This window comes from Strix aluco, chromosome W (genome assembly GCF_031877795.1).
Source record: "Strix aluco isolate bStrAlu1 chromosome W, bStrAlu1.hap1, whole genome shotgun sequence".
NCBI classification, from domain to species: Eukaryota; Metazoa; Chordata; class Aves; order Strigiformes; family Strigidae; genus Strix; species Strix aluco.
Genome location: NC_133970.1, coordinates 17,738,125 through 17,763,658, shown reverse-complemented (window position 1 = coordinate 17,763,658; position 25,534 = coordinate 17,738,125). Strand labels below are relative to the sequence as shown.

The 25,534-nt window shown below is 45.1% G+C and overlaps 1 protein-coding gene across 3 annotated transcripts in view; it reads left to right on the top strand.

Moving 5' to 3' along the window:
* LOC141917859 (E3 ubiquitin-protein ligase KCMF1) overlaps window positions 1-25,534 on the top strand; it is an 80,667-nt gene that overhangs the window by 13,292 nt on the left and 41,841 nt on the right. For 2 of the 3 annotated variants that reach the window (XM_074811470.1, XM_074811469.1), the window contains exon 2: window positions 18,990-19,157. In XM_074811470.1, coding sequence (XP_074667571.1) covers window positions 18,990-19,157 — 168 coding nt within the window. Of the gene's footprint in view, window positions 1-18,989; window positions 19,158-21,306; window positions 21,450-25,534 lie in introns of those variants that run through there. The other variant, XM_074811471.1, reaches the window with a different exon arrangement.

Below are 25,534 nucleotides of genomic sequence, written 5' to 3'. Positions count from 1 at the left end.
GTGACACATTGGAGTGAGTCCAGCAGAGGCCACCAAGGTAGTTAGAGACTGGAGCATGTGATATGTGAAGAGGCTGAATAAACCCAGATGTCTTGAAGAGAAGGCTCGGGGAGACCTCATTGCTGCCTAAAGCTACTACCTAATGGGAGGAAGTAGAGAACATAGAGCCAGTCTCTTCTCAGAGGTGTGCGAGGATAGGACAAGAGGAAATGGGCAACGGGGGAAATCCTAAACATAAGGAAAAACTTTTTTCCCCAGGAGGGTGGTTAAATGCTGGAACAGGGTCCCAGAGAGGTTGTGGTATCTTCATCCTTGGAGGTATTCAAACCTCAGCTGGACAAGGCCCTGTGCAATCTGCTCTCATTGGCACTATTTTGAGTAGAGGGTTAGGCCAGAAACCTTCAGAAGTCCCTTCCCACATAAGTTTGGATCAATTGTGATCCATAGGTCAGTGATGGCTCTTAAAGTCTTTATTGGTGTATGTAAAGTTGTTTTGTCATTTGTTTTTACTACTTTCCTTGCGTTCATGTACTGTTAGGGAGGAATGTTTAGGCATGTAAAAATGATGCGAGATTGGAAGGGGATCATATTGTGGTGTATTTTGGATACTTCCTGTGTATGCCAACAGGAGAGAAATTAGAAACTTTGAATCGTGAAGCCAATGGGGTGACCCTTGCTTATGAGACCAAGAGAAAACAAGATGGATGTGTGGTATGGCAGGCAGATGTTTGGATTGTGTATTTGGGGAAAGTACAAGCCAATAGCTAAGAAGCATGTGCAGTGGTGAGTGAAAGGGGGGGGGGAGAGAAACAGAACAAGTTTAAAGCTTGACTGAAGTAGGCATGAAAGTTCTTGAGGCTTTTTATTATAAAGATTGTACAATTCCCATATTAAAGACGGTGCTTTCCTAATACTGCTTTTCCTTGTAAGCAATTGTAGTTTCTGTGGGTGTGTTATCTGAGTGAAAAGAGAGATTCTCTGTGGCGGTGAGTGGGAGTGGTTGTGAAGCCATTCTTTGTTATGTTTCCGTTGTAAGAAAATGTTTGAGAATTCCTCAAGGTATAACATGGGTAATATTTAAGTGATCCAGCATAGTTTTTTTTATGTTCTACTATAATTTTTTTCAGTACACTTGTGTTATTTTGGGTTCAAAGAAACCCTTATTTTTGCAAGTCAGTCCATTGTCAGGGTGTGAGACCTACTGAGAGGAGTCAACAAGAGAGGCTCTCCTTATATCACTGTGCAGACTCTGGGGGATGGGGGGGGTGTGTGTTCTGCCTTCAGGGATATAGGACGTAGGATGCAGGGGAAGAGCATTTTGGGATTGTGCAAGACTTAGTATGGGGTATTTAGGGGAAGGCCCAAAGGCAAGGGAATGGAGGTATCGAGGTGGATCGGAGAGGAATAAGCATGGGAAAATAGAGGGATAAGGAGATAAAAGGCCCAGTCACATGTAAACAGGTTGCTGATCAGTACGCTTGTCTGGCTATGCCTTGTGCCTGATCAGTGCGGTCTGTCCTGTCTTATTAAACTCCCTAACTATTTTTCCTAGGTGAGGAGGTTCTCTATTTTGCGTGCATGTGTGTGTATGGAGGTCTAAATGCCAGCAACTGGAAAAGGGGCCATGGAATTACAGGGGCTCATGAGCCTGAGGTTCCAGCAACTGGAGTGCCTTCCAGTTGTGTGGGTGCATGTAATAGCCAGTAAACTTCAAGCTGGACTATCCAGAAAGTAGGATGAGAGGCTTGGGAGCCAGGTATTGCAGAGATTGTAAGTCTGGGTCAGTTACTGGAGAGACCAGAGAGTCTGAGAGACAGCTACTAGAAAGGTCGTAAGTCCTGATGAGCTACTGGAGAGACCTATTTGTGTGTATGTGTGTCTTTGTGTGAGGCAACTACAAGACTAGGGGATCCAGGGGCCAGCTACTGGATAGACTAAGTGTCTAAGGCCAGTTACTGGAGGAATCCACTGTATGTGTGTGTGTATGCATGCATGCAGTCTGAGTACCAGCAGCTGGAGTGGGGCTGCAGGCCTTGGGAGTTCACATGCCCAGTTGCCAAGAATGGGGGAGACTAGGGATCTAGGGGCCAGCTACTGGAGGAATTCATACTGTACATATGTATGTATTTTTCATTAATGGGCTTTCAGCCTGATCAGCCAGAGAGAGGAACAGGAACGGGCCATTGGTGCTGTTTGTGAGAGTGCTGCTGTATTTTTCTGTCAGTGTTGATATGTGTGTGTGCCTATTGGAAATACATGATCACTCAGTCTTGTTACTCTTTGGACACGGGGGCATGGCACTGTGGTAGCCTTGTCTTTAATGAACTACCAGCTTCAGCACCTCCTAACAGAGTGTACCTTTTAACTAGAATAGCCAGTTTCCACCTAGCCTCTATAAAGGTAAGAGTTTACAAGGAAAATTGAGTTGTACTATTGCCAGATATGTTAAGTAATCAATCAGTGGCTGAAAGAAAAAGCTTGGTTAAGTCTATAAAAGTATGGTCACACTCAAAGAGTTGCAGTCAACGGCTCAATGTCCAAGAGGAGAGCAGTGACGAGTGGTGTTCCTTAAGGGTCGGGGTTGGGACTGGTGCTGTTTAACATCTTTGTTGGCGACATGGACAGTGGGATTGAGTAGCAAGTTCACCAACGACACCAAGCTGTGTGGTGCGGTCGACGTGCTGGAGGGGAGGGATGTGCCATCCAGAGCGACCTGGACAGGCTGGAGAGGTGGGCCCGTGCAAACCTCATGAAGTTCAACAAGGCCAAGTGCAAGGTCCTGCACATGGGTCAGGGTAATCTCAAGCACAAATACAGGCTGATGATTTGATGATTGAGAGCAGCCCTGTGGAGAAGGACTTGGGGGTATTAGTGGATGCAAAACTGACTATGAGCCAGCAATGTGTGCTTGCAGCCCAGAAAGCCAACCGTGTCCTGGGCTGCACCCAGAGCAGTGTGGGCAGCAGGGCGAGGGAGGGGATTCTCCCGCTCTGCTCTCGTGAGACCCCCCTGCAGTGCTGTGTCCAGCTCTGGGGGCACCAACATCAGAAGGACACGGACCTGCTCTAGTGGGTCCAGAGGAGGCCACGAAGATGCTCGGGGGGCTGGAGCACCTCCCCTGTAAGGACAGGCTGAGAGAGTTGGGGGGGGGGGGGGGGGGGGCGTTCAGCTGGAGAAGAGAAGGCTCCAGGGAGACCTTAGAGCGGCCTCCCAGGACTGAAAGGGGGTTACAGGAAAGATGGGGAGGGACTCTTGATCAGGGGGGTAGGGATAGGACGAGGGGGAACGTGTTTAAACTGGAAGAGGGTAGATTTAGACTAGATATAAGGAAGAAATTCTTTACTGTGAGGCTGGTGAGACACTGGAACAGGTTGCCCAGAGAAGCTGTGGCTGCCCCCTCCCTGGAAGGGTTCAAGGCCAGGTTGGATGGGGCTTTGGGCAACCTGGGCTAGTGGAAGGTGTCCCCGCCCATGGCAGGGGGGTTGGAACTAGATGATCTTTAAGGTCCCTTCCAAACCAAACCATTCTAGGATTCTATGGTATGAGTTAAGGTGAAGGCAATTTGTTTGCTCAGCTGAGCCATACTAATTAATTCTCTGAAGCCTGATCAGGTATATTGCTTGTTCCCATTGTTTGCTTTGTCCTGTTTTGTCAGTCTTCTCTGTGTGTTTTGTTGTGTGTTAAGGCGAGTTCTTAAAAACCTTCAAAGCTTTCCTTCAAGAAGACAACCCCTAAGCCTTGCAGGACTCAACAGAGAAATGTCAGTTCTTAATTTTTGTTTTGTCTACCCTTAGAATTTTCTGTGTTCCTTCTCTTTACACTCTAACTATAAAATTAATTTTCAGGTGATTCTTCTCCCTCCCCCCAGCCTGTGTTCTCCCAAGCTGTGTATTGTCCTTTCCACAACTACAAAAACCTCAGGACCTTGATCCCATGCTATTAAATAAGAAACTTCACAATTGATTTTAATGTTGATGGTTAGGGTGCTGCTATTAATAATTTCTTGCACTTGTTACTGTTTAGAGCTCTCCTCAGCTCAAGTATTCTCTGTTCATAGAATCCATATGCTGTTTACCAATTTCTAAACTAACAGAAATGTTAAGTAAGACCATGCACAGTGCCAATTCTTATGCTGCCATGTAAGTCTTTCTGTGCTGGTACAATGCATTGCTGCTTACTTAAATTACTGTATTTATAGTAGTTAAACAAACTTTCATGTTGTGATGGTGTTTGAAGACTAAATTATCTTAATTGAAAGATAAGGCTACTGAGAAACATCAGATAATTAAAACAAAGTCTGCTTGATTAAAGTCCTTGCATTGTCCACTGAATTTGTAATTCTATTTTATAAAGTTATTAGATATGAAAAAAACCTTTTATTGTAAATAAGTTTTGCTTACAGCCTATGACTTCTGTTATCTTCTAAATGTTTAGATATGTAATATTTTGAGAAGATACCTAACTTAAATGCAAAGGTCCATATTAGTTTGAATACAGGCATATGTGTGTGCTGTAGGAGGAAGTGCTTTATCAATAGTTCTTTAACTTGGAGAAAAGTAGACTACAATCACAGAGACTGATTAGGGCATCAGACATAAAGTATAAGTTTTGGATGGTCAGTATTATCAACATAAAGTTATTTGCTTATTTAACTGAAAAACGTGGTATGTCTCGTAGTGTTTTCTGGAAGTCGTAAAGCTAGCGAAAAATGTATAGAAGGCAGCAAATAGAAGTGTTGTTCTTGGAGGTTTCAACAATAACAGCTCTTTTCTGATAATGTGAATTAAGTAATTTCATGTTGCTAAAAAAACTGAAGCATTCTTGAGATGACAGTTTTCTGCAGCTGTTTTATCTTATCTAGATGGAGTTGCCTGGGAATCCTATAAACATATTAAAATTGTCATTTCATCCGTGGTTGCTTTCTGAGTTTAGCATAAGGGTGTCCAGTTTTTGTCTGTGTTTTCTCTTTGAAGTGGATAAAGGTTTGCTCTTCACTAGAGCTGAGACTGGGAAGTGTTTATCCTGGCTTAGATTGTAGGCTATATAATGATTTTTCTTTTTTTTTTTTTGTGGGGATGTGTGTCAAATGCTGTCTAGAGAGCAGGTCCAATTTTCAAAAGTGTCTAACTAGAGTCTCTGATTCATGTGCTTGGTGTCCCAGAGGTATGCCTGAAAAGCTGAAAGCATCTGCAGATATGCGTGTAAATCCTTAGAACTGATTTATCTTCTTGGCATATTGAGAGTATATGTTTAATATTGGCAGAAACTGATCCAAGTTATACCTAGAGTGTTTTGATATAGAACCTATTCTGGTCTACTGCAGTGTAAATAGGTAATGTTTATATTTTATTCCATAGAAGTATTTGTGTTGAATCCTCTCGTGGCTTGGTTCTTGTGATAATCAACTTGATAACATCAGTAGTTTAGTGATTTGTGGGGTTGGGGGAGGACCCACAAAGTTTAGTGAACTTGTTTGAATGTAACCTTGTATTGAATACATTTAAAAGTAAACCACATTCCCTGGGTCTACTAGTAATCTATGTTATGACATCCAGCTAGGATTGTAAGAAAACAACTTTGGGCAACAGACTGTTCCATCTAGGGTTGTAGTGAAACTGTTTCAGTGATATAAAAGGGAAAAATTAAGCACTTGGTGTTTATACTTGGGTTGCAAGATTATTCTTAGGCCTGTAGCATTGGTGTTAGTTGTGGCATGCCCTCTCCTGGTATGATAGATGTACTCAAGAGGTACTCAAAATTTCTTTTTGCCTCAGTTTTCACTGGCACTCTCTCTTTCCACATCTCTCAAGCCCCTGAACCTCAGGGCAGGGACTGGGGGAATGAAGTCCCTCCCATCATAGGAGAAGATCAGGTTCAAGACCACCAGAGGGACCTGAACATACCCAATGAGATCCACCCCAGGGTCCTGAGGGAACTGGCTGATGTAGCTTCCAAGCTACTCTCCATCATATTTTCAAAGTCATGGCAGTCAGGTGAAGTCCCCAGTGACTGGAAAAATCATGCCCATTTTAAAAAGGGTAATAAGGAGGACCCTAGGAATTCCTGATCAATCAGCTTCACCTCCATGCCCAGTAAGATCATGGAACAGATCCTCCTGGAAGACAAGTCATATGGAAGGCAGGGAGGTGATTAGAGACAGTCAACATGGCTTCAGCAAGGGCAGATTGTTCCTGACTAATCTAGTGGCATTCTAGGATGGAGGGACTGTGTCAGTGGAGAAGGGAAGAGCTACGGATGCCATTTACCCATTTACCTGAACTTCTGTAAGGCCTTTGATATGGTCCCCCCACAACATTCTTGCCTCTAAACTAGAGAGAGGTGGGTTTGATGGAAGTACTGTTAGGTGGATAAGGAATTGGCTGTATGGCTGCGTCCAAAGAGTTCTAGTCAACTGTTCAGTGTCCAAGTGGAAACCAGTAACAAGTGGTGTCCCTCAAGGATCCGTACTGGGACCGATACTGTTTTGTTTGGGAACAAAAATCCAGGTCAATGCAAACACAAACCTGCCATCAGTGAAGGAAGAGTTGGTATGCAAACTGTTATAGGAGCTTGACCCCTACAGATCGATGGGCCCTGACATTATACACCTGATGGTGTTAAGGGAGCTGGCTGATGTCATTGTGAGGCCGCTCTCCATAATCTTTTAGAAGTCGTGGAGATCGGGGGACATCCCAGAAGACTGGAAGAAGGCTGATGTCACACCCATCTACAAGAAGGGCTTAAAGGAGGATCCAGGAAATTATAGACCCATCAGTCTTTCTTCAGTCCCTGGTAAAGTTATGGAACGAATCCTCCTGGGGGCTATCTCGAGTCAAGTGAAGCACGTGATTGGGAAAAGCCAGAACGGATTCATCAAGGGCAAATCCTGCTTGACAAACCTGATTGCCTTCTACGACGAAGTAACCTGCTTGGCTTATGTGGGGCAAGTGGTGGACATTGTCTACCTGGATTTCGCCAAGGCTTTCAACATGGTTCCCCGCAGCCTCCTCCTAGAGAAACTGATGCATCAGGGTCTAGACAAGTGGTCTGTGTAGTGGGTGGGGAAACTGGCTGACAAGCCACACCTAGAGGGTGGTGGTAAATAGCTCTTTTTCAAACTGACAACCTGTCACAAGTGGGGTCCCCCTTGGGATCAATATTGGGCCCAATGCTGTTTAATATCTTCATAAGTGATCTGGATGATGGGATCAAGTGTATCCTGATGAAGTTTGCTGATGATGATACCAAACTGAGAGGGGAAGTGGACACTTTGGAAAGGAGAGCCACCCTGCGGGAAGACCTGGATAGGTTGGAAGAGTAGGTTAACAAGAACCTTATGAAGTTCAACAAGGACAAGTGTAAGGTCTTGCACCCGGGAAAACATAATCCAGGAGTACAGCACAGGCTGGGATCTACCTGGCTGGGGAGCAGCTCTGTGGAAAGGGACCCGGGGGTTCTGGTGGGCAACAAGCTCAATATGAGTGAACAGCGTGCTGCAGTGGCAAAGCAAGCCAACAGGATGCTGGGTTGCATCAACAAGGGCATCATCAGCAGAGACAAAGAAGTCACTACCCCACTCTACTCAGTGCTTGTCAGGCCGCACCTGGAATACTGTGTTCAGTTTTGGTCCCTGCTATACAAAAAAGTTGTGGACAGGCTGGAGAGGGTCCAGAGAAGGCCCACAAAGATGATCAAGGGACTGGGGAGCCTGCCACGTGAGGAAAGGCTGAGAGAACTGGGTTTGTTCAGCCTTGAGAAGAGAAGGCTTAGGGGAGACCGTATCACCATGTTCCAGTATTTAAAGGGTGGCTACAAGGAAGACGGAGACTCCCTTTTTACAAAGAGTCACATGGAAAAGACGAGGGGTAATGGGTACAAGTTACTCCTGGGGAGATTCTGATTGGACACAAGAGGAAAATTTTTCACGATGAGACCAATCAGCCATTGGAATAATCTCCCCAGGGAAATGGTGGATTCCCCAACACTGGACACTTTTAAGATTTGGCTGGACAGGGAGCTGGGCCATCTTGTCTAGACTGTGCTTTTGCCAAGAAAGGTTGAACCAGATGATCCTTGAGGTCCCTTCCAACCTGGTATTCTATGATTAGTATCTTCATCAATGACATAGACAGTGGGACTGAGTGCACCCTCAGCAAGTTTGCAGACAACACCAAGCTGAGTGGTGCAGTTGATTCCCTAGAGGGAAGGGATGTGCCATCCAGAGGGACCTTGACAGGTTTGAGGAGTGGGTCCCTGCGAACCTCATGAAGTTCAACAAGGTCAAGTGTAAGGTCCTGCACCTGGGTTGAAGCAATCCCCAGTATCAATACGGACTGGGGATGAATGGATTGAGAGCAGCCCTGCAGAGAAGGACTTGGGGATATACTGGTGGATGAAAAATTGGACATGAGCTAGTAATGTGTGCTTGCAGTATCCTGGGCTGCATTAAAGTAAGCATGGCCAGCAGGTCAAGGGAGACGATTCCCCCCCCCCCCCCCCCCAAAAAAAAAAAAATCATCATTGCTGCTTTTCTTGAAAGAGCTGGCATGTGTGTCGGGAAGTTCAGGAAGGAAAACGATAGAGATAGATTCATGTTTAAGATATTGCTGTGGAGAACTGACTGTACCTCTGCCACATCTCTATTGTAGAGTGTTGGGCAAGTGAAACTTTATTGGGTGCTTATTAATCATTTGTTACTTGCTTTCTAGATGACTTGCACTTTTTATGTGTAACTTCTGGAATCTGGAGTGTGAAAGCAAAGTGAAACACTCTTTTTAACATTGTGTTTACACTCATACGTATTATGAGCAGAGCTGAAACTCACTGGCTCAGCAGTACTGGATGGTGCTCATATCTTTAGAATAGGGTCAATCCAAGTATCAGATGTTGTAGCAGTGGACTCCACAAGTTTGTTGATAACAGAGAGAGAACAAGATCTGGGGATCTGCTTCTACTCCAGGTTGGGGTGGGGGGGAGAAGAAGTCTCATCTGGAGAACAATAACTCTTCTGCCATTCTGGCCTAGTATAGCCTGGGTTTTTTTCCTCCTTTCTATTCAAGTACTAATCTACCTTGCCTTTGGCTGCAGCCTCAGCCCTACCAATTAAGTTTTGAAACAATTTCATCTGGTTGTTTCCTTTTCCATGCTGCTGCAGGATGGTGTTGCATGTTGAAATTCAGTGGTATTCTTGCATGTAATTCCATTACTCTTTGAGAAGGATCAACCTGCTTAGCACTCCATATAAGTTAGGAAGAGAAGTTTAGATAACTGTCACTTCTGGAAAAGAGATCATTGTTAGGCTAGTTTTGTATGTACATAGGATACCAAAAGGATTTGGTAATCCTTACTTTGTGTGTTACTGAAGGAAGGACTGTAATCAAATTACAGTCCAGAAGGCTAGTTATTGAACACTTAACTGGAATGTTACATTAGTGAAACTACACACAAACATCGCATTGCTTCAGTGTTCTGCTAAAACTAAAGAGTTTTAGTCTAAATTGTTTTTCTAACCTTGAGATATGGTTCTGTATCCACAGCTAAATCTTGCTGTCCTCATTGAGCTTTCTTAGCCAGGAACATTTTCTACTTGAATACCTCAGATGCAGGTTTCATGTCCATGTTTTATAGTGATTAGGGGATAATATTTTCTCCCTTTGGTATTTCTTGAAGTTAAATATGCATCCCAAAATTTTGCTAAATGTGCAGTGCTTCATAATGTTTGAGGCAGAGAGCAAAAAACAACTGAATATTTCAGTTTCACTGTATGATTCCATTTGACCATGCATTCTTCATATGAAAACTAGCTACTGAGTTCTAGTCCTGACTTAGTCTATTGATGAGTGAAGTTCGCACTGCTTTATAGTTTTGACAGCTTAGATCTTGAGCTTTTTACTTCAGATGATAATTCGTCTTCGAGACATCTTTCATGTGGTTTGAAAATATCCTTCACATGGCTGCTTTAAGTCATGCTAATTGAAATAGAATCATAAGATTGTATAGGTTGGAAAAGACTCTTGAGATCATAGACTCCAACCATAAACTGAACACTGCCAAGTCCACAACTAAACCATGTCATTAACTGCCACATCTATCACAGAATGGTTTGGGTTGGAAGGGACCTTAAAGATCATCTAGTTCCAACCCCCCTGCCATGGGCAGGGACACCTTCCACTAGACCAGGTTGTTCAAAGCCCCATCCAACCTGGCCCACTTCTAGGGAGGGGGCAGCCACAACCTCGCTGGGCAACCTGTTCCAGTGCCTCACCACCCTCACAGTAAAGAATTTCTTCCTTATATCTAGTCTAAATCTACCCTCTTTGAGTTTAAAACTGTTACCCCTTGTCCTATCGTCCCTCCCCATCTTTCCTGTAGCCCCCTTTAAGTCCTGGGAGGCCGCTCTAAGGTCTCCCTGGAGCCTTCTCTTCTCCAGCTGAACCCCCCCCCCCCAACTCTCTCAGCCTGTCCTTACAGGGGAGGTGCTTCAGCCCCCTGATCATCTTCGTGGCCTCCTCTGTACCCACTCGAGCAGATCCATGTCTTTATCTTGGGGGCCCCAGAGCTGGATGCAGTATTCCAGGTGAGGTCTCAGAAGAGTGGAGCAGAGGGGGAGAATCCCCTCCCTTGACCTGCTGGCCACACTGCTCTGGGTGCAGCCCAGGATACAGTTGGCTTTCTAGGCTGTGAGCGCACATTGCTGGCTCATAGTCAGTTTTCTATCCACCAATACCCCCAAGTCCTTCTCCACAGGGCTGCTCTCAATCCATTCATCAGCCTGTATTTGTGCTTGAGATTACCCTGACCCATGTGCAGGACCTTGCACTTGGCCTTGTTGAACTTCATGAGGTTTGCACGGGCCCACCTCTCCAGCCTGTCCAGGTCGCTCTGGATGGCACATCCCTCCCCTCCAGCACGTCGACCGCACCACACAGCTTGGTGTCGTTGGTGAACTTGCTACTCAATCCCACTGTCCATGTCGCCAACAAAGATGTTAAACAGCACCAGTCCCAACCCCGACCCCTGAGGACACCACTCATCGCTGCTCTCCTCTTGGACTGCAACTCTTTGAGTGTGACCATCCAGACAAATCATTATCCACCGAGTGGTCAATCCATCAAATCCATGTCTCTCCAATTTAGAGACAAGGATGTTGTGCGGGACAGTGTCAAATGCTTTGCACAAGTCCAGGTAGATGACATCAGTTGCTCTTTCCTTATCTACCAATGCTGTAACCCTGTTGTAGAAGGTCGCCAAATTCATCAGGCACGATTTGCCCTTAGTGAAGCCATGTTGGCTGTCACCAATCACCTCCTTATTTTCCATGTGCCCTAGCATAGTTTCCAGGAGGATCTGCTCCATGATCCTCCTGGATCTACACCTCTTTTAAATACTTCCAGGGATAGTGACTCAACCATTTCCCTGGGCAGCCTGTTCCAATGCTTGACAACCCTTTCAGTGAAGAAACTTTCCCTAATATCCAGTCTAAACCTCCTCTTGTGGAACTTGAGGCCGTTTCCTCTTGTCCCATCACTTGTTACTGGGAAAAAAGACCAACACCCACCTCGCTACAACCTCCTTTCAGGTAGTAGTAGAGAGAAATAAGGTCTCCCTTCAGCCTCCTTTTCTCCAGAGTAAACCCCCCCAGTTCCCTCAGCTGCTCCTCATAAGATTTGTGCTCCAGACCCTGCACCAGCTTCATTGCCCTTCTTTGGACATGCACCGGGCACCTCAATGTCTGTTTTGTAGTAAGGGGCCCAAAGCTGAACACAGTATTCAAGGTGTAGCCTCACCAGTGCCGAGTACAGGGGGACAATCACTTCCCTAGTCCTGCTGGCCACACTATTTCTGACACAAGCCAGGATGCTATTGGCCGCCTTGGCCGCCTGGGCACACTGCTGGCTCATATTCATCTGGCTGTCGACCAATACCTCCAGGTCCTTTTTTGCCAAGCAGCTTTCCAGCCACTCCTCCCCAAGCCTGTAGCGCTGCATGGGGTGGTTGTGACCCAACTGCAAGACCCGGCACTGAGCCTTGTTGAATCTCATACAATTGGCCTTGGCCCATTGATCCAGCCTGTCCAGATCTCTCTGCAGAGCCTCCCTACCCTCAAGCAGATCAACACTCCCACCCAACTTGGTGTCATCTGCAAACTTAACAAGGGTGCACTTGATCCCCTTGTCCAGATCATTGATAAAGGTATTAAACAGAACTGGCCCCAGTACTGAGCCCTGGGGAACACCACTTGTGACCGGTCACCAACTGGATTTAACTCCATTTACCACCACTCTTTGGGCCCAGCCATCCAGCCAGTTTTTTACCCAGTGAAGAGTATGCCCGTCCAAGCCATGAGCAGCCAGTTTCGCCAGGAGAATGCTGTCGGAAACGGTGTCAAAGGCTTTCCTGAAGTCCAGGTAAAGAACATCCACAGCCTTCCCTCATCCATTAAGTGGGTCACCTTGTCATAGAAGGAGATGAGGTTAGTCAAGCAGAACCTGCCTTTCATAAGCCCATGCTGACTGCCTGATCACCTGGGTGTCCTGTACGTGCCGTGTGATGGCACTCGAGATGATCTGCTCCATAACCTTCCCCAGCACCGAGGTCAGACTGACAGGCCTGTAGTTCCCTGGATCCTCCTTCCGGCCCTTCTTGTAGATGGGCGTCACATTTCCTAACTTCCAGTCAACTGGGACCTCCCTGGTTAGCCAGGACTGCTGATAAACGATAGAAAGTGGCTTGGTGAGCACTTCCACCAGCTCCCTCGGTACCCTTGGGTGGATCCCATCCGGCCCCATAGACTTGTGTGTGTCTAAGTGGTGTAGCAGGTCACTAACCATTTCCCCTTGGATTACGGGGGCTTCATTCTGCTCCCTGTCCCTGTCTTCCAGCTCAGGGGGCTGGGTACCCTGAGGACAACTCGTCTTACTATTAAAGACTGAGGCAAAGAAGGCATTAAGTAACTCAGCCTTTTCCTCATCCTTTGTCACTATGTTTCCCCCCTCATACAATAAAGGATGGAGATTCTCCTTGGCCCTCCTTTTGTTATTAATGTATTTATAGAAACTTTTTTTATTGCCTTTTATGGCAGTAGCCAGATCAAGTTGTAGTTCTAAATTCTAATCTAATTAGCCCTTCTAATTTTCTCCCCGCATAACCTCACGATGTCTTTGTAGTCCTCCTGCGTGGCCTGCCCCTTTTTCCAAAGGTCATAAACTCTCTTTGGTTTGGTTTGTGTTTTTTATTTTTTTTTCCCCTGAGTTCCAGCTAAAGCTCTCTGTTCAGCCAGGCCTTTCTTCTTCCCCGCTGGCTCATCTTTCGGCACATGGGGACGGCCTGCTTCTGCGCCTTTAAGATTTCCTTCTTGAAGAATGCCCAGCCTTCCTGGACTCCTTTGCCCTTCAGGACCGTCTCCCAAGGGACTCTGTCAACCAGGCTCCTAAACAGGCCAAAGTCTGCCCTCCGGAAGTCCAAGGTGGTGGTTCTGATAAACCCCCTCCTTGCTTCTCTGAGAATCGAAAACTCTACCATTTTGTGATCGCTATGCCCAAGACACCCTCCAACCATCACATCACCCACAAGTCCTTCTCTGTTCACAAGCAACAGGTCCAACGGGGTGCCTTCCCTAGTTGGCTCGCTCACCAGCTGCGTCAGGAAGTTACCATCTTCCACACACTCCAGGAACCTCCTAGACTGCTTCCTGTCCTCTGTGTTGTATTTCCAGCAGACATCTGGTAAATTGAAGTCCCCCACGAGAACAAGGGCTAGCGACTGCGAGACTTCTCCCAGCTGCTTATAGAATATTTCGTCTGCCTCTTCCTCCTGGCTGGGTGGTCTATAACAGACTCCCACCATGATATCTGCATTGTTGGCCTTTCCCCTGATTCTTGCCCATAAACACTCGACCCTTTCATCACCATCGTCAAGCTCTAGACAGTCAAAACACTCCCTAACATACAGGGCCACCCACCACCTCTCCTTCCTAGCCTATTCCTTCTGAAGAGTTTATAGCCATCCATTGCACCACTCCAGTTGTGCAAGTCATCCCACCATGTTTCTGTGATTGCAACTATATCATAGTTTTCTAGCTGCACAGTGGCTTCCAACTCCTATTTGTTGCCCATGCTGCGTGCATTGGTGTAGATGAACTTCAGTTGGGCTATTGATCCCGCCACCTTTTTTGGGGGAGAAGCCCTAATTCCTATGTGACTGTTCTCAGTTTCTAACACATCAACAACCCTTGTGTATTTGCTGCTGCGTGGATCTCCATCCCCTACCCCCACTGAGATGGCTAGGGTGCTGCATGATTTAGTACAGAGACATTTCAAATGTGCTCCAGTGTACTTAGCACATTGTGGAGCAGGCTGAAGGACCTCACTAGCACACTGTCCCTCAAACATTGGTGTGCTGCCCCCAGGCTTATCACTAGCGAGCCTGATTTTGTCCCTTTCCCCCTTCAAATATAGTTTAAAGCTCTTTCAGTGAGACCTGGTAACTCTTGTGCAAAGATTCTTTTTCCCCTTTGAGAAAGGTGTGCCCCACCTGTTTTCAGGCCTGGTGTCATGTAGACCAACCAATGATCAAAAAAACCAAAAATCTTCTGGCGGCACCAGTCTTGGAGCCAGGTATTAATCTGCTGGCTCTTCCTGCTTCTTCCCTCATTATTCCCTGCAACTGGAAGGATAGAGGAGAACACTACTTGTGCTCCTTATCCCTTAAGCAGTCGTCCCAAGTCCCTGAAGTCTCTTTTGATCGCCCTTAGACTTCTTATTGCAACTTCATTGCTGCCTACATGAAAAGGTAATAATGGATAATAATCCAAGGGCTGTACCAGAGTAGGAAGTTTCCTTGTCACATCTTTAAGCTGCCCCAGGAAGGCAGCAGACTTCCCTAAGAAATTGGGCCTTCTGTTTCCCCTCAGAGGAGAGTCTCCTATGACAATGACCTCTCTTTTTTTTCTTTATTGAAGTGGTTTTGACACAGTGCATATGCTGACTTAACCTTGGTGACACCTCCAACCTAGATGAACCATCATCGTTGTCATTGTTTGGTTCTACTTGCAGAGCCTTGTACCTATTATACAAGGGCACCTGGGGAGGTGAGGTAGTCACAGAGGAGACGTGACTGCTGTGCCAGGCAGGAAATTGTCACCATTCCCCTCTATCCCTTAAGTCATTGTGTTCTGCCAGGTGGAGAGAGGATAGGGAATCCTCTGTATCATTTGTTCTATCTGCCTGATAGGGAAGGTAGGGTGCGGTTCCAGTAGTCTATCTCTCTCTCAGACTCCCTGATGCTCCTCAAGCTACTCACCTCCTCCTGGAGCTCTGTCACTAAGCAGAGGAGTTCCTCTACCTGGGCACATCTCTCACAGGTGTGCTCACTACTGCCATCTGGTACTGGCATAAGAATAGGGCACACTCTGCAGCCTGACACCTGGGTAGCAGTGTGCCCCCATAGGAGCTCTGTCTGGGAAGCTGTGTCAGTCATGGTGGATGTAGAGTTTAGAGAGGCCGTGGCCTTCTGTTGGGTAGGTACCATTGTTTTCCTGGTCGGGCCAGCAGAGCCCTTTCTCCATGTCCTGTGCAAACTGCTGTGCCATACCCTGTTTGCCTGCCCTGATTGCTAGCGCTCCCTAGGGGCTGCTTCTATAGGTGTGGGGACTTGGCTGCTGGCCCCGCCCAGGTCTCCTCAGCCACTGTGGCGCAAGCTGCGGGCTCCTGGTGGTGCTCTTAGCTCCCCCTGAGGTTTTCCGGTTCAGGAAACCCCCATGTGTGCCACGCTAGAGCGCCCTGCTGCGGATTGTGCCAGCACCGGCCTCGGCGACCATGGATTGTCTTTTACTCTTCAGAGAGAAAACAAGTCGTTATTTCTGCTTATGCAAGGCTACTCATTTCTTCATTTTGGATGTTCAGATTATTAAATTTCACACCTGAGTTTTGTTTGTAGTTTTAAAAATTAATCCTAGTGTGAGGTGGTATTTTGAACCCTGATATTGTTCAGCACTATTCTCCTCCTTTTCCTGATGTTAGATCAGATGTTCATCTTAATATGATAAATACTTAGCTCTTCTGTTTATTTTTATTAGGCATTAACCAAATGTTATAGCATAAGAATAAATTATATTTGATTGGGAAGATGAGAATAAATATGGAAATATATATTTTTTTAATACATTGGTATTAAGCATGTTGTATATAAAATGTTTCTATTATAACTTCTCTGAAATTTTCAGTCATGATAGAGGTGAAAAATGTGGTTAACTTGACATACCAGACTAGTGAGTCCAATGTGTAAAAGGAAAACAACCTAACAACCTTTTTTTTTTAAAAATTCATGGGACTATTATGCATTTCTTGATTCATCCATAAATTCAAAATGCTTACCTGTAGAAATTGATTGATATTACCAAGAAGAGAATACCATTGGCTTTAGGAGTGAGGTTTGATCATTAAAAGGTATAATGAGTCAAAAATCTTTATGCTTTTAGCTCAATGCTACCCTTTAGTGGAATACTGTTGCATTAAAAAGCAAGCACATTTTTGTCCATGAGCAACAAGTTTTTTTACTAGACCTGGTAGCCCCAGTTATTCTGATTGCAAGGAGAGGGTACATTGGTATAAATGTCATTATTTGGGCCTGTTTATCAGTCTACATGTGTATTTGTGTACTGATAATTGATAGTAGAAAAACTGAAAAAGTCTCCTTCCTACTCTCTAAGGTAAAATGCATCAGAAACTTTATTTAAAAATAAACTGGATTATTTCTCTTCTGTAATCATTTCTGTGAGGCCATTCTGGAGAAGATGCAGGAGAACAGCTTCTATTGAATAGGAATTAATCTTAAAAGCTTTTAAAAAGTCAGTAACATGTCATGTAAATCAGAACTTTGTGAAGAATCTGAATTATTTTTACATCTTGTTAATTTGTTTGCTTTTTCTTCCCTGCTTATAACAGAACCCTTCCTGAGTATGTGTTTTTCTTCAAAACTTGAGATTAATATGGATGCATACAGTTCAGTTTGCCATTCTGTTATCTTTCAGCATGGGATTTGGTTTTTTTGAAGGGGCAGAGAAGCAAACTTCTAAAATTTTAATTAACATAGTGTATGGGTTAAAAAGAACAGAGTGGAACGTATGAGACTTTTTTTTTTTCTTGACATTTTCCTGTTATGTTAAAAGATATGAAAGTAGTGTGTTATGTCACCTGCTGTCAGGTTATCAAAATGAAAACAAGGTAATTTAGAGTGATATGAAGAAATACTAGCTTGTAGAGATGTTGAGAGAATTCTCTCTATGTAATTTAATTTTGTCCTCTGGACCTGGCATTGCAAGTAGTAATGGTGGCTTGTGTTAATACTAGATTTTTATCTGATCGTAGTTAGGAAATGATCATTGGGATATTTGCAGTTTTGAGACCTTGATGATCTTCCTCTACTAATCCTCTTAGAGTAGATGTCAGTGCTTTCTTACAATAACATTGTTTCTATAACATTTTCTGCATTTGCACTGAAGTATGAAAGGTTTGTTTAAACTGATCCTGAAAGAGGACTTCGATCAAAATATCACATGTGTTGTACACACTAGTTATTTTCATGAAGGCCCTTAACTTACTATTGCAAGTTGTCCTATTTTTGGCTGGGATAGAGCTAATTTTCCTTCTTAGTAGCTAGCATAGTGCTGTGTTTTGGATTCAGTATGGGATTTGGTATGAGAAGAATGTTGATAATAATACACTGATGTTTTTATTGTTGCTAAGAGATCAAGGACTTTCCAACTTCCCATGTCCTGCTAGTGCACAGGTACATGAGAAGCTGGGAGGGAGCACGGCCAGAGCACGGGACCTAAATTGGCCAATGGAATATTCAGTGTCATACAACGTCATGCTCAGTATATAGAGGAGGGTTGGCTGGGAAGCTGGGGCTCTCTCTCTCTCTTCTGGGATTGTGGCTTCAGGATTTTTCCTCCTCTGGGATCATTAGCTGGGAGCAGGCTGGGCATTGATCAGCAGGTAGTGAGCAATTGTGTTGTGCATCACTTGTTTGTATATTCTATTATTAGTATTATTATTATCATTATTATTTCAATTTTTATTTCATTTCAATTATTAAATTGTTTTTATCTCAACCTATGAGTCTCCTTACCTTTACCTCTCCAGTTCTTTCCCCCATCCCCCGGGGCGGGGGAGGGTGAGTGGCTGCCTGCCAGGTTTAAACCACAACACAAGTGAAAGAGGTTTCTGTGGGCCTTGACAGATGAAAAGATGATGATGCTTTGCCCTTACCTAAATTAACAGCAGAGCACTGAAATGACACAGAGAAAATTGCAAAAACATTTAGAAGATAATGAATCCTTTTTCTGACACAGGCAGTATGACTGATTCACAGTGCAAAGATTAAACTTCCAAAAGGAAGAAGCTGAAGAGCTGATGCAACATAAAATTAAGATGTATTCAAAGTTCTTCTGTACTTCAAAATAGAAGACCCAAATTTCTGCTCCCAGATATGTATATGTTGTGAAAAATGGTTGTGCCATTCTTCAGAATTGAACTATTAAAAAATATAAAAATAAGCACAGAAGCTAGGGAGGGATGGTGTTACGTGGTGGTGGTGTGTGGCTTGTGGGATGGTCTGCTGTGGGCTTTTTCTTTGTTTGCTTGTTTTCACAAAACTTCCAGATCAACCACTGTACTACTTAACCTCAAGAGTGTTTTGAACCAAGTTTCTGAACAGGGGAAAAAAGTGATTAAAAAGAATGTATAGCCTAACCAATTATCATTTTGGGTGCTTGACTGGTTTTTATTTTACTTTGATTTTGACTTTCACTTTGGATACTTATTGACTTTTTAAAGATATAAGTGTGCTTAAAATGGAGTCTTATTGTGTATCAGCTGTAGAAAAGCTTTTTGGCTGAATTCCTTTTGTTGATGGGGGTGATAGCAACAAATCTGTATTGTTAAAACAATGTGAAATTGTTGTTTTCAAGCAATTTTCTTTGTTCACAGGTGTCAGCTGTGATGCATGTTTAAAAGGAAATTTTCGAGGTCGCAGATACAAGTGTTTAATTTGCTACGATTACGATTTGTGTGCAACTTGTTATGAAAGTGGTGCAACAACAACGAGGCATACAACTGACCATCCAATGCAGTGCATACTAACAAGAGTAGATTTTGGTAAGTAATAATATAATTTGTATTAGAGCTGTTTGCAATGGTTAAAAACTTGTATTTTGTTTCACTACTTAGGAACTTTTTTTTCCCCAAATAGCATGCTGAAAATTATAGCAAGTTCCTATCTCTGTGATAAAAAACTTGTGTTCTCTTTTGTTCTATCATATGAAATCTGCTTTACTATTTTGGGTGAAGTATTTTGGCACACAGCAAATTATCAGACTATTAGATATATATCTGATAAAAAGGATTACTCCTAAATTAACTTCCAATTCAAAAGGTGCAACAAAACTACATGCACACCCCACCCCCCTCCTTCTCCCAATATATTGTACCAGAAAGTACCATGGTGAAGAGGAGAAATAGTGGTGAAAGTTTGAGAAAAATGTTGCTTTCTAGTTACATGGGGATGTTAATGCAGCAGGGGTAGTAGGTTGTACTGAATGTGGAAGACTAGTGGTAAGGTCTAAGTAGTTTCCTAGTTTCTGTTTTCTCTTCCCTGAGTCATTTCTATCACATCATATTTATAACACCAGTGTTGTAATTCAGGAGATACTTCCATAGCAAATCCTTGCATTAAGATGATGTTGACATTGGATGCCTGTTTCTTTTTATACCTGTTTTAAGCCCACAAGGTTAATGTTTTAGTAAAAACTGTTTGTAGTGATTCAAACTATATTGTTTTTGAAGTTTTCAGCTCTTTTAGTAATTTTTTTACCTTTTTGATTTAAAAGAAAAAAGTATTGAATATACACATTATGCTACTTTCTATATGCATTTAAAGCTCAGAACAGCTGAATATACCAATATACAGCTTCTTTCTCAGAGCTCTCTTTGAGAAGTATCTTGTTCACGTGTAATTCTCAAGTAGTTGCTTGCCCTAAGCCTGCCTTGTAATGATTTTGAAATACGTGCTCTGAGAATCCAGAGTTTGGGAAGACAATTTTAAATATACATATATATTTTTTTTAAATAATTTCATTTAAGTTTCTAGATATTTCTTCTTGGGCTTCACTTTTTTGCTTATTCATGAGGTAAAAATATTTGTATAACAGTATATATTAATTCAGTGTTCTGGTCACTATTTAAGATATACGGTTCAAACTTATTTGTCCCCTGATGATGGTTATTCTTGTATATTACATATAGGGTTAAATGGCAGCATCATCATAAACATTAAGTGTACATGATTCATAGGGAAAAGAGGACTGATGTATGCTTGCTATGGAGCCATAAGGTAATGTTCAATGCTAAAAGTTTGAATGTAATACAATGGGAAAATTTATTGCAATTCATTTAACTTTTTAAAAGTCCCTCCAACCAATCTTGTGAATGTTCTGTGCATCTAGAAAACATTTTGTTTCTTGGAAACATCAAAATTTTTCTTTGAAAGCATCTAAGTAAACAAACACACTTCTGGATTAGGGTGCTATGCATATAATTTTAAAAACCCCATGTGGATGAGTAGAGGTTTGTCTGAACAGGGTGCGTTCCCTAAGCAACTGACCTCAGACCTGCTGATTGGAAGAGACAGCAAGGGGCAGAGCCTGCACCTGGCAGTGTGGGAGATTTAAGCAGGTGGAAACAATCAGTTCAGCTGATTGCAACAGATGAGTATATATATTCCCTGTGGGTAGGTGCATGGAACATGGCAGCATGGTGACCACCCAGCAAAAAAGCAGTATCCTCTGCTTCTCCTGAGCTTCTAGCACCTGGTAGAACCAATGCAGCCACACAGACAGAGCTCCTGTCAGAGCATGTGACCACCCAGGTTTGAGGCTGTGGGATGTGCAAAAGAATATTCCTAGAGGTGGAAAGTGATTACAAGCAAGCCTGCGGGAGGTGTGACCAGATTGATGAACTGCTCTGCTTGGTGGCTGAGCTGCAGGAGCAGACTGACCTCACCTGAGCAGACTGAGGAGTATTCGAGAGTCTGAGAGGGAGATTGATCAATGGAGCCATACTCTGCCATCTATGATACATAGAAGCCAACTCAGCGTGGCCACTACAGAGGCAGGTCCTGGGTCTGCTTTGTGCCAGGAGAAAGGCAGTGTCTCAAGGGATAAGGAGGGGTGGAAGAAGGTTACAGCACAGAGTAGTAAGAGAAAAACCCTCCTTACCCTCTAAGTTACCCTCTCAGCTACCTTTACAGAATAAGTACAAGGCCCTGGGTACAGTAGATGAAGTGCATAATGAGAAAGAGGAGGAACCTGCGCAAGCAGTCTTGCCGAGATCAGAGAGACCAACCCCTCGCAACAAAACCTGCATTAAGACCAGCGCCGAGAAGAAACAACGGTGAGTTATGGTCACTGGTGATTCCCTCCTGTGTGGAACGGAAGCACCCGTTTGCAGACCAGACCCTCTTTTCAGGGAAGCTTGCTGCCTCCCTGGGGCCTGAATTAGGGACATCACCACAAGACTGAAGAGCCTAGTTCAACCTTCAGACCATTATCCATTCCTGCTCTTTCACGTGGGTACTAATGATGTCACAACAAAAAGCCTGAGGTCAATCAAAAGAGATTTCGGAGCCCTGGGAAGAATGCTAAAAATTCAGGAGCACAGGTAGTATTTTCCTCAATCCTCCCAGTAATGGGGGGAGACCTCAAAAGAAACAAGGTGACCCCACGATATCAATACCTGGCTCCAGGACTGGTGCCTGTGCCAAAACTTTGGGTTTTTAAACCATGAAAGAGCATTCAAGGCACAAGGTATGCTGGAGCCTGATGGGAGCCACATGTCCCGATGAGGAAAATGGGTCTTAGGGCATAAGCTGGCGAGGCTGATAGAGAAACCTTTAAACTAGAATCAGTGGGGAAGGGAATACCAACAGGAGAGCTGAAGGTAAGCCAAGGGTTGGCATGGCATCACCTGGGGGTGGCAATGCTAGTGGGAACATTTACACTGCTCCTGGAAGCATGGGGGGGCTTAGAAGCATATCTGAAATGCTTGTACACTAACATGTACGATATGAGAAACAAATGGGATGAACTGGAAGGCATTGGTCAATTCCCAGAGCTATGATGTCATTGGTATTAGTGAGACTTGGTAGAATGAGTCCCACAACTGGAGTGCTGGGATGGATGGATGGATAGGCAGGGCAGGTGAGGTGGAGGTGTCGCACTGTATGTAAGGGAGAGGTTTGATTGCACAGCCCTTACAGTTAGTGACGATGTGGTTGAGAGCCTCTGGGTGAGGATTAAGGGGATGGAAAACAAAGGAGATGTTTTAGTGGGTATCTTCTACTGATCACCCAGCCAGGATTTTAGCACTGATGAGTTATTCTATAGGCAATTAAGAGAAATTTCTGGATCAGTAGCCCTTGTGCTTATAGGAGATTTTAACTTCCCAGATATCAACTGGGAATATCATACTGCTGTGATGAGCAGGTGTGGTGGTTTGACCTTGGCTAAATGCCAGGTACCCACCAAGTCGCTCTATCACTTCCCCCCCCTTTCCACTTTTTTTCTCAACAGGGCAAAGAAGGGAAAGAAAATAAGATAGGAAAACAAAACAACCCTTGTGGGTAAAACAACAGCAATTTTAATATAAGCAAAGCGAAGCAAAGGTCCGCATGCGGAAGCAAAAAAAGAAAACAGATTTATTCTCTACTTCCCATGAACAGGCGATGTCGGGCCTTCTCAGGAAGCAGGGCTCCAATACGCGTAGTGGTTGCCTCGGAGGACCAAGGGTGACCCCACCCCCTTCCTCCTTTCTCCCAGCTTTATACTGAGCAGACGTCATATGGTCTGGAATATCCCTTTGGTCAGTTCGGGTCAGCTGTCCTGGTTGTGTCCCCTCCCAAGATCTTGCCCACCGCATCCCACTGTGGGGGGGGAAATGTCAGAAAGAGCCTTGGTGCTGTGTAAGCACTACTCAGCAGTAGCCACAACACCAGTGTGCTATCAACACCCTGCCAGCTCCCAGCATAAAACACAGCACCATGAGGGCTGCTACAGGGGAAAACCAATTCTGGCTCAGCCAGACCCGGTACAGCAGGTCTTGGAAATTCTTGAAGTTTGTGGGAAATAACTTCTTGTCACAGGTACTCAGTGATCAGCTAGGAAAGATGCCCTCCTAGACTTGTTATTTGTGAATAGAGAAGGACTTGTGGGAGATGTGATGGTAGGTGGCTGTCTTGCCCAGTGATCATGGTTCACCCAGCCTCATGAGCTGGGAGATGGGGAGGGGAAGAAGATTGAAGTCAGCACAGTTGAAGAGGAGGTGGTCAGAGACCTGCTACACCACTTGGATGCACGCAAGTCTGTGGGACTGGATGGGTTACACCCAAGGGTGCTGAAAGAGTTGGCAGATGTGCTCGCCAAGCCGCTTTCCATGATTTACCTGAAATCATGGCTAACTGGGGAGGTCCCATTGGACTGGAGGGTAGCAAATGTGACACCCATCTACAAGAAAGTCAGAAAGGACGATCCAGGAAACTATAGACCTGTCAGTCTGACCTCGGTGCCAGGGAAGGTCATGGAGCAGGTCATCTCGAGGGCCATTGAAAGTCATATAATGGACAACCAGGGGATCGGGCCTAGTCAGCATGGGTTTATGAAAGGCAAGTCCTCCTGACAAACCTGATCTCCTTCTACGACAGGGCGACCTGCTTATTGGATGAGGGAAAGGCTGTGGAGGTTGCTTACCTTGTCTTCAGTAAGGCCTTTGACACCGTTTCCCACAGCATTCTCCTGGCGAAACTGGCTGCTCATGGCTTGGATGGGCACACACTTCGCTGGGTAAAAAACTGGCTGGATGGCCGGGCCCAGAGAGTGGTGGTGAATGGAGTTAAATCCAGTTGGCGGCCGGTCACGAGTGGTGTTCCCCAGGGCTCGGTTTTGGGGCCACTCCTGTTTAACATCTTTATTGATGATCTAGACGAGGGGATCGAGTGCACCCTCAGTAAGTTTGCAGATGACACCAAGTTGGGTGGGAGTGTTGATCTGCTCGAGGGTAGGGAGGCTCTGCAGAGAGACCTGGACAGGCTGGAGGTGTTTAAGAGTAGAGTCACAGAATCACAGAATCATCTAGGTTGGAAAGGACCTTGAAGATCATCTAGTCCAACCGTTAACCTAGCACTGACAGATCCCAACTACACCATATCCTTAAGTGCTATGTCAACCCACCTCTTGAACACCTCCAGGGATGGGGACTCTACCACCTCCCTGGGCACCCCATTCCAATGCCTGACTACCCATTCTGTAAAGAAATGCTTCCTAACGTCTAGTCCAAACCTTCCCTGGCGCACCTTGAGGCCATTACCTCTTGTCCTATCGCTTGTTACTTGGTTAAAGAGACTCATCCCCAGTTCTCTGCAACCTCCTTTCAGGGAGTTGTAGAGGGCGATGAGGTCTCCTCTCAGCCTCCTCTTCTCCAGACTAAACAACCCCAGTTCCCTCAGCCGCTCCTCGTACGACATGTGCTCCAGACCCTTCACCAGCTTTGTTGCCCTTCTCTGGACACACTCGAGTCATTCAATGGCCTTTTTGGAGTGAGGGGCCCAAAACTGAACACAGTCATCAAGGTGTGGCCTCACCAGTGCCGAGTCCAGGGGTAAGATCCCTTCCCTGTCCCTGATGGCCATGCTATTTCTGATACAAGCCAGGATGCCATTGGCTTTCTTGGCCACCTGGGCACACTGCTGGCTCCTGTTCAGCCGGCTGTCAATCAACACCCCCAGGTCCCTCTCTGACTGGCAGCTCTCCAGCCACTCCTCCCCAAGCCTGTAGCGCTGCTGGGGGTTGTTGTGGCCCAAGTGCAGGACCTGGCATTTGGCCTTATTGAACCTCCTCCAGTTGGCCTTAGCCCATCGCTCCAGCCTGTCCAGGTCTCTCTGCAGAGCCTCCCTACCCTCGAGCAGATCAACACTCCCACCCAACTTGGTGTCATCTGCAAACTTACTGAGGGTGCACTCGATCCCCTCGTCTAGATCATCAATAAAGATGTTAAACAGGAGTGGCCCTAAAACCGAGCCCTGGGGGACACCACTCGTGACCGGCCACCAACTGGATTTAACTCCATTCACCACAACTCTTTGGGCCCGGCCATCCAGCCAGTTTTTTACCCAGCAAAGCGTGTGCCCATCCAAGCCACGAGCAGCCAGTTTCACCAGGAGAATGCTGTGGGAAATGGTGTCAAGGGCCTTACTGAAGACAAGGTAAACTACATCCACAGCCTTTCCCTCATCCAATAAGCAGGTCGCCCTGTCGTAGAAGGAGATCAGGTTTGTCAAGCAGGACCTGCCTTTCATAAACCCATGCTGACTGGGCCTGATCATCTGGTTGTCCTGCATGTGTTGTAAGATGGTACTCTGGATGAGCTGCTCCATGACCTTCCCGGGCACCGACGTCAAGCTGACAGGCCTGTAATTTCCCGGATCA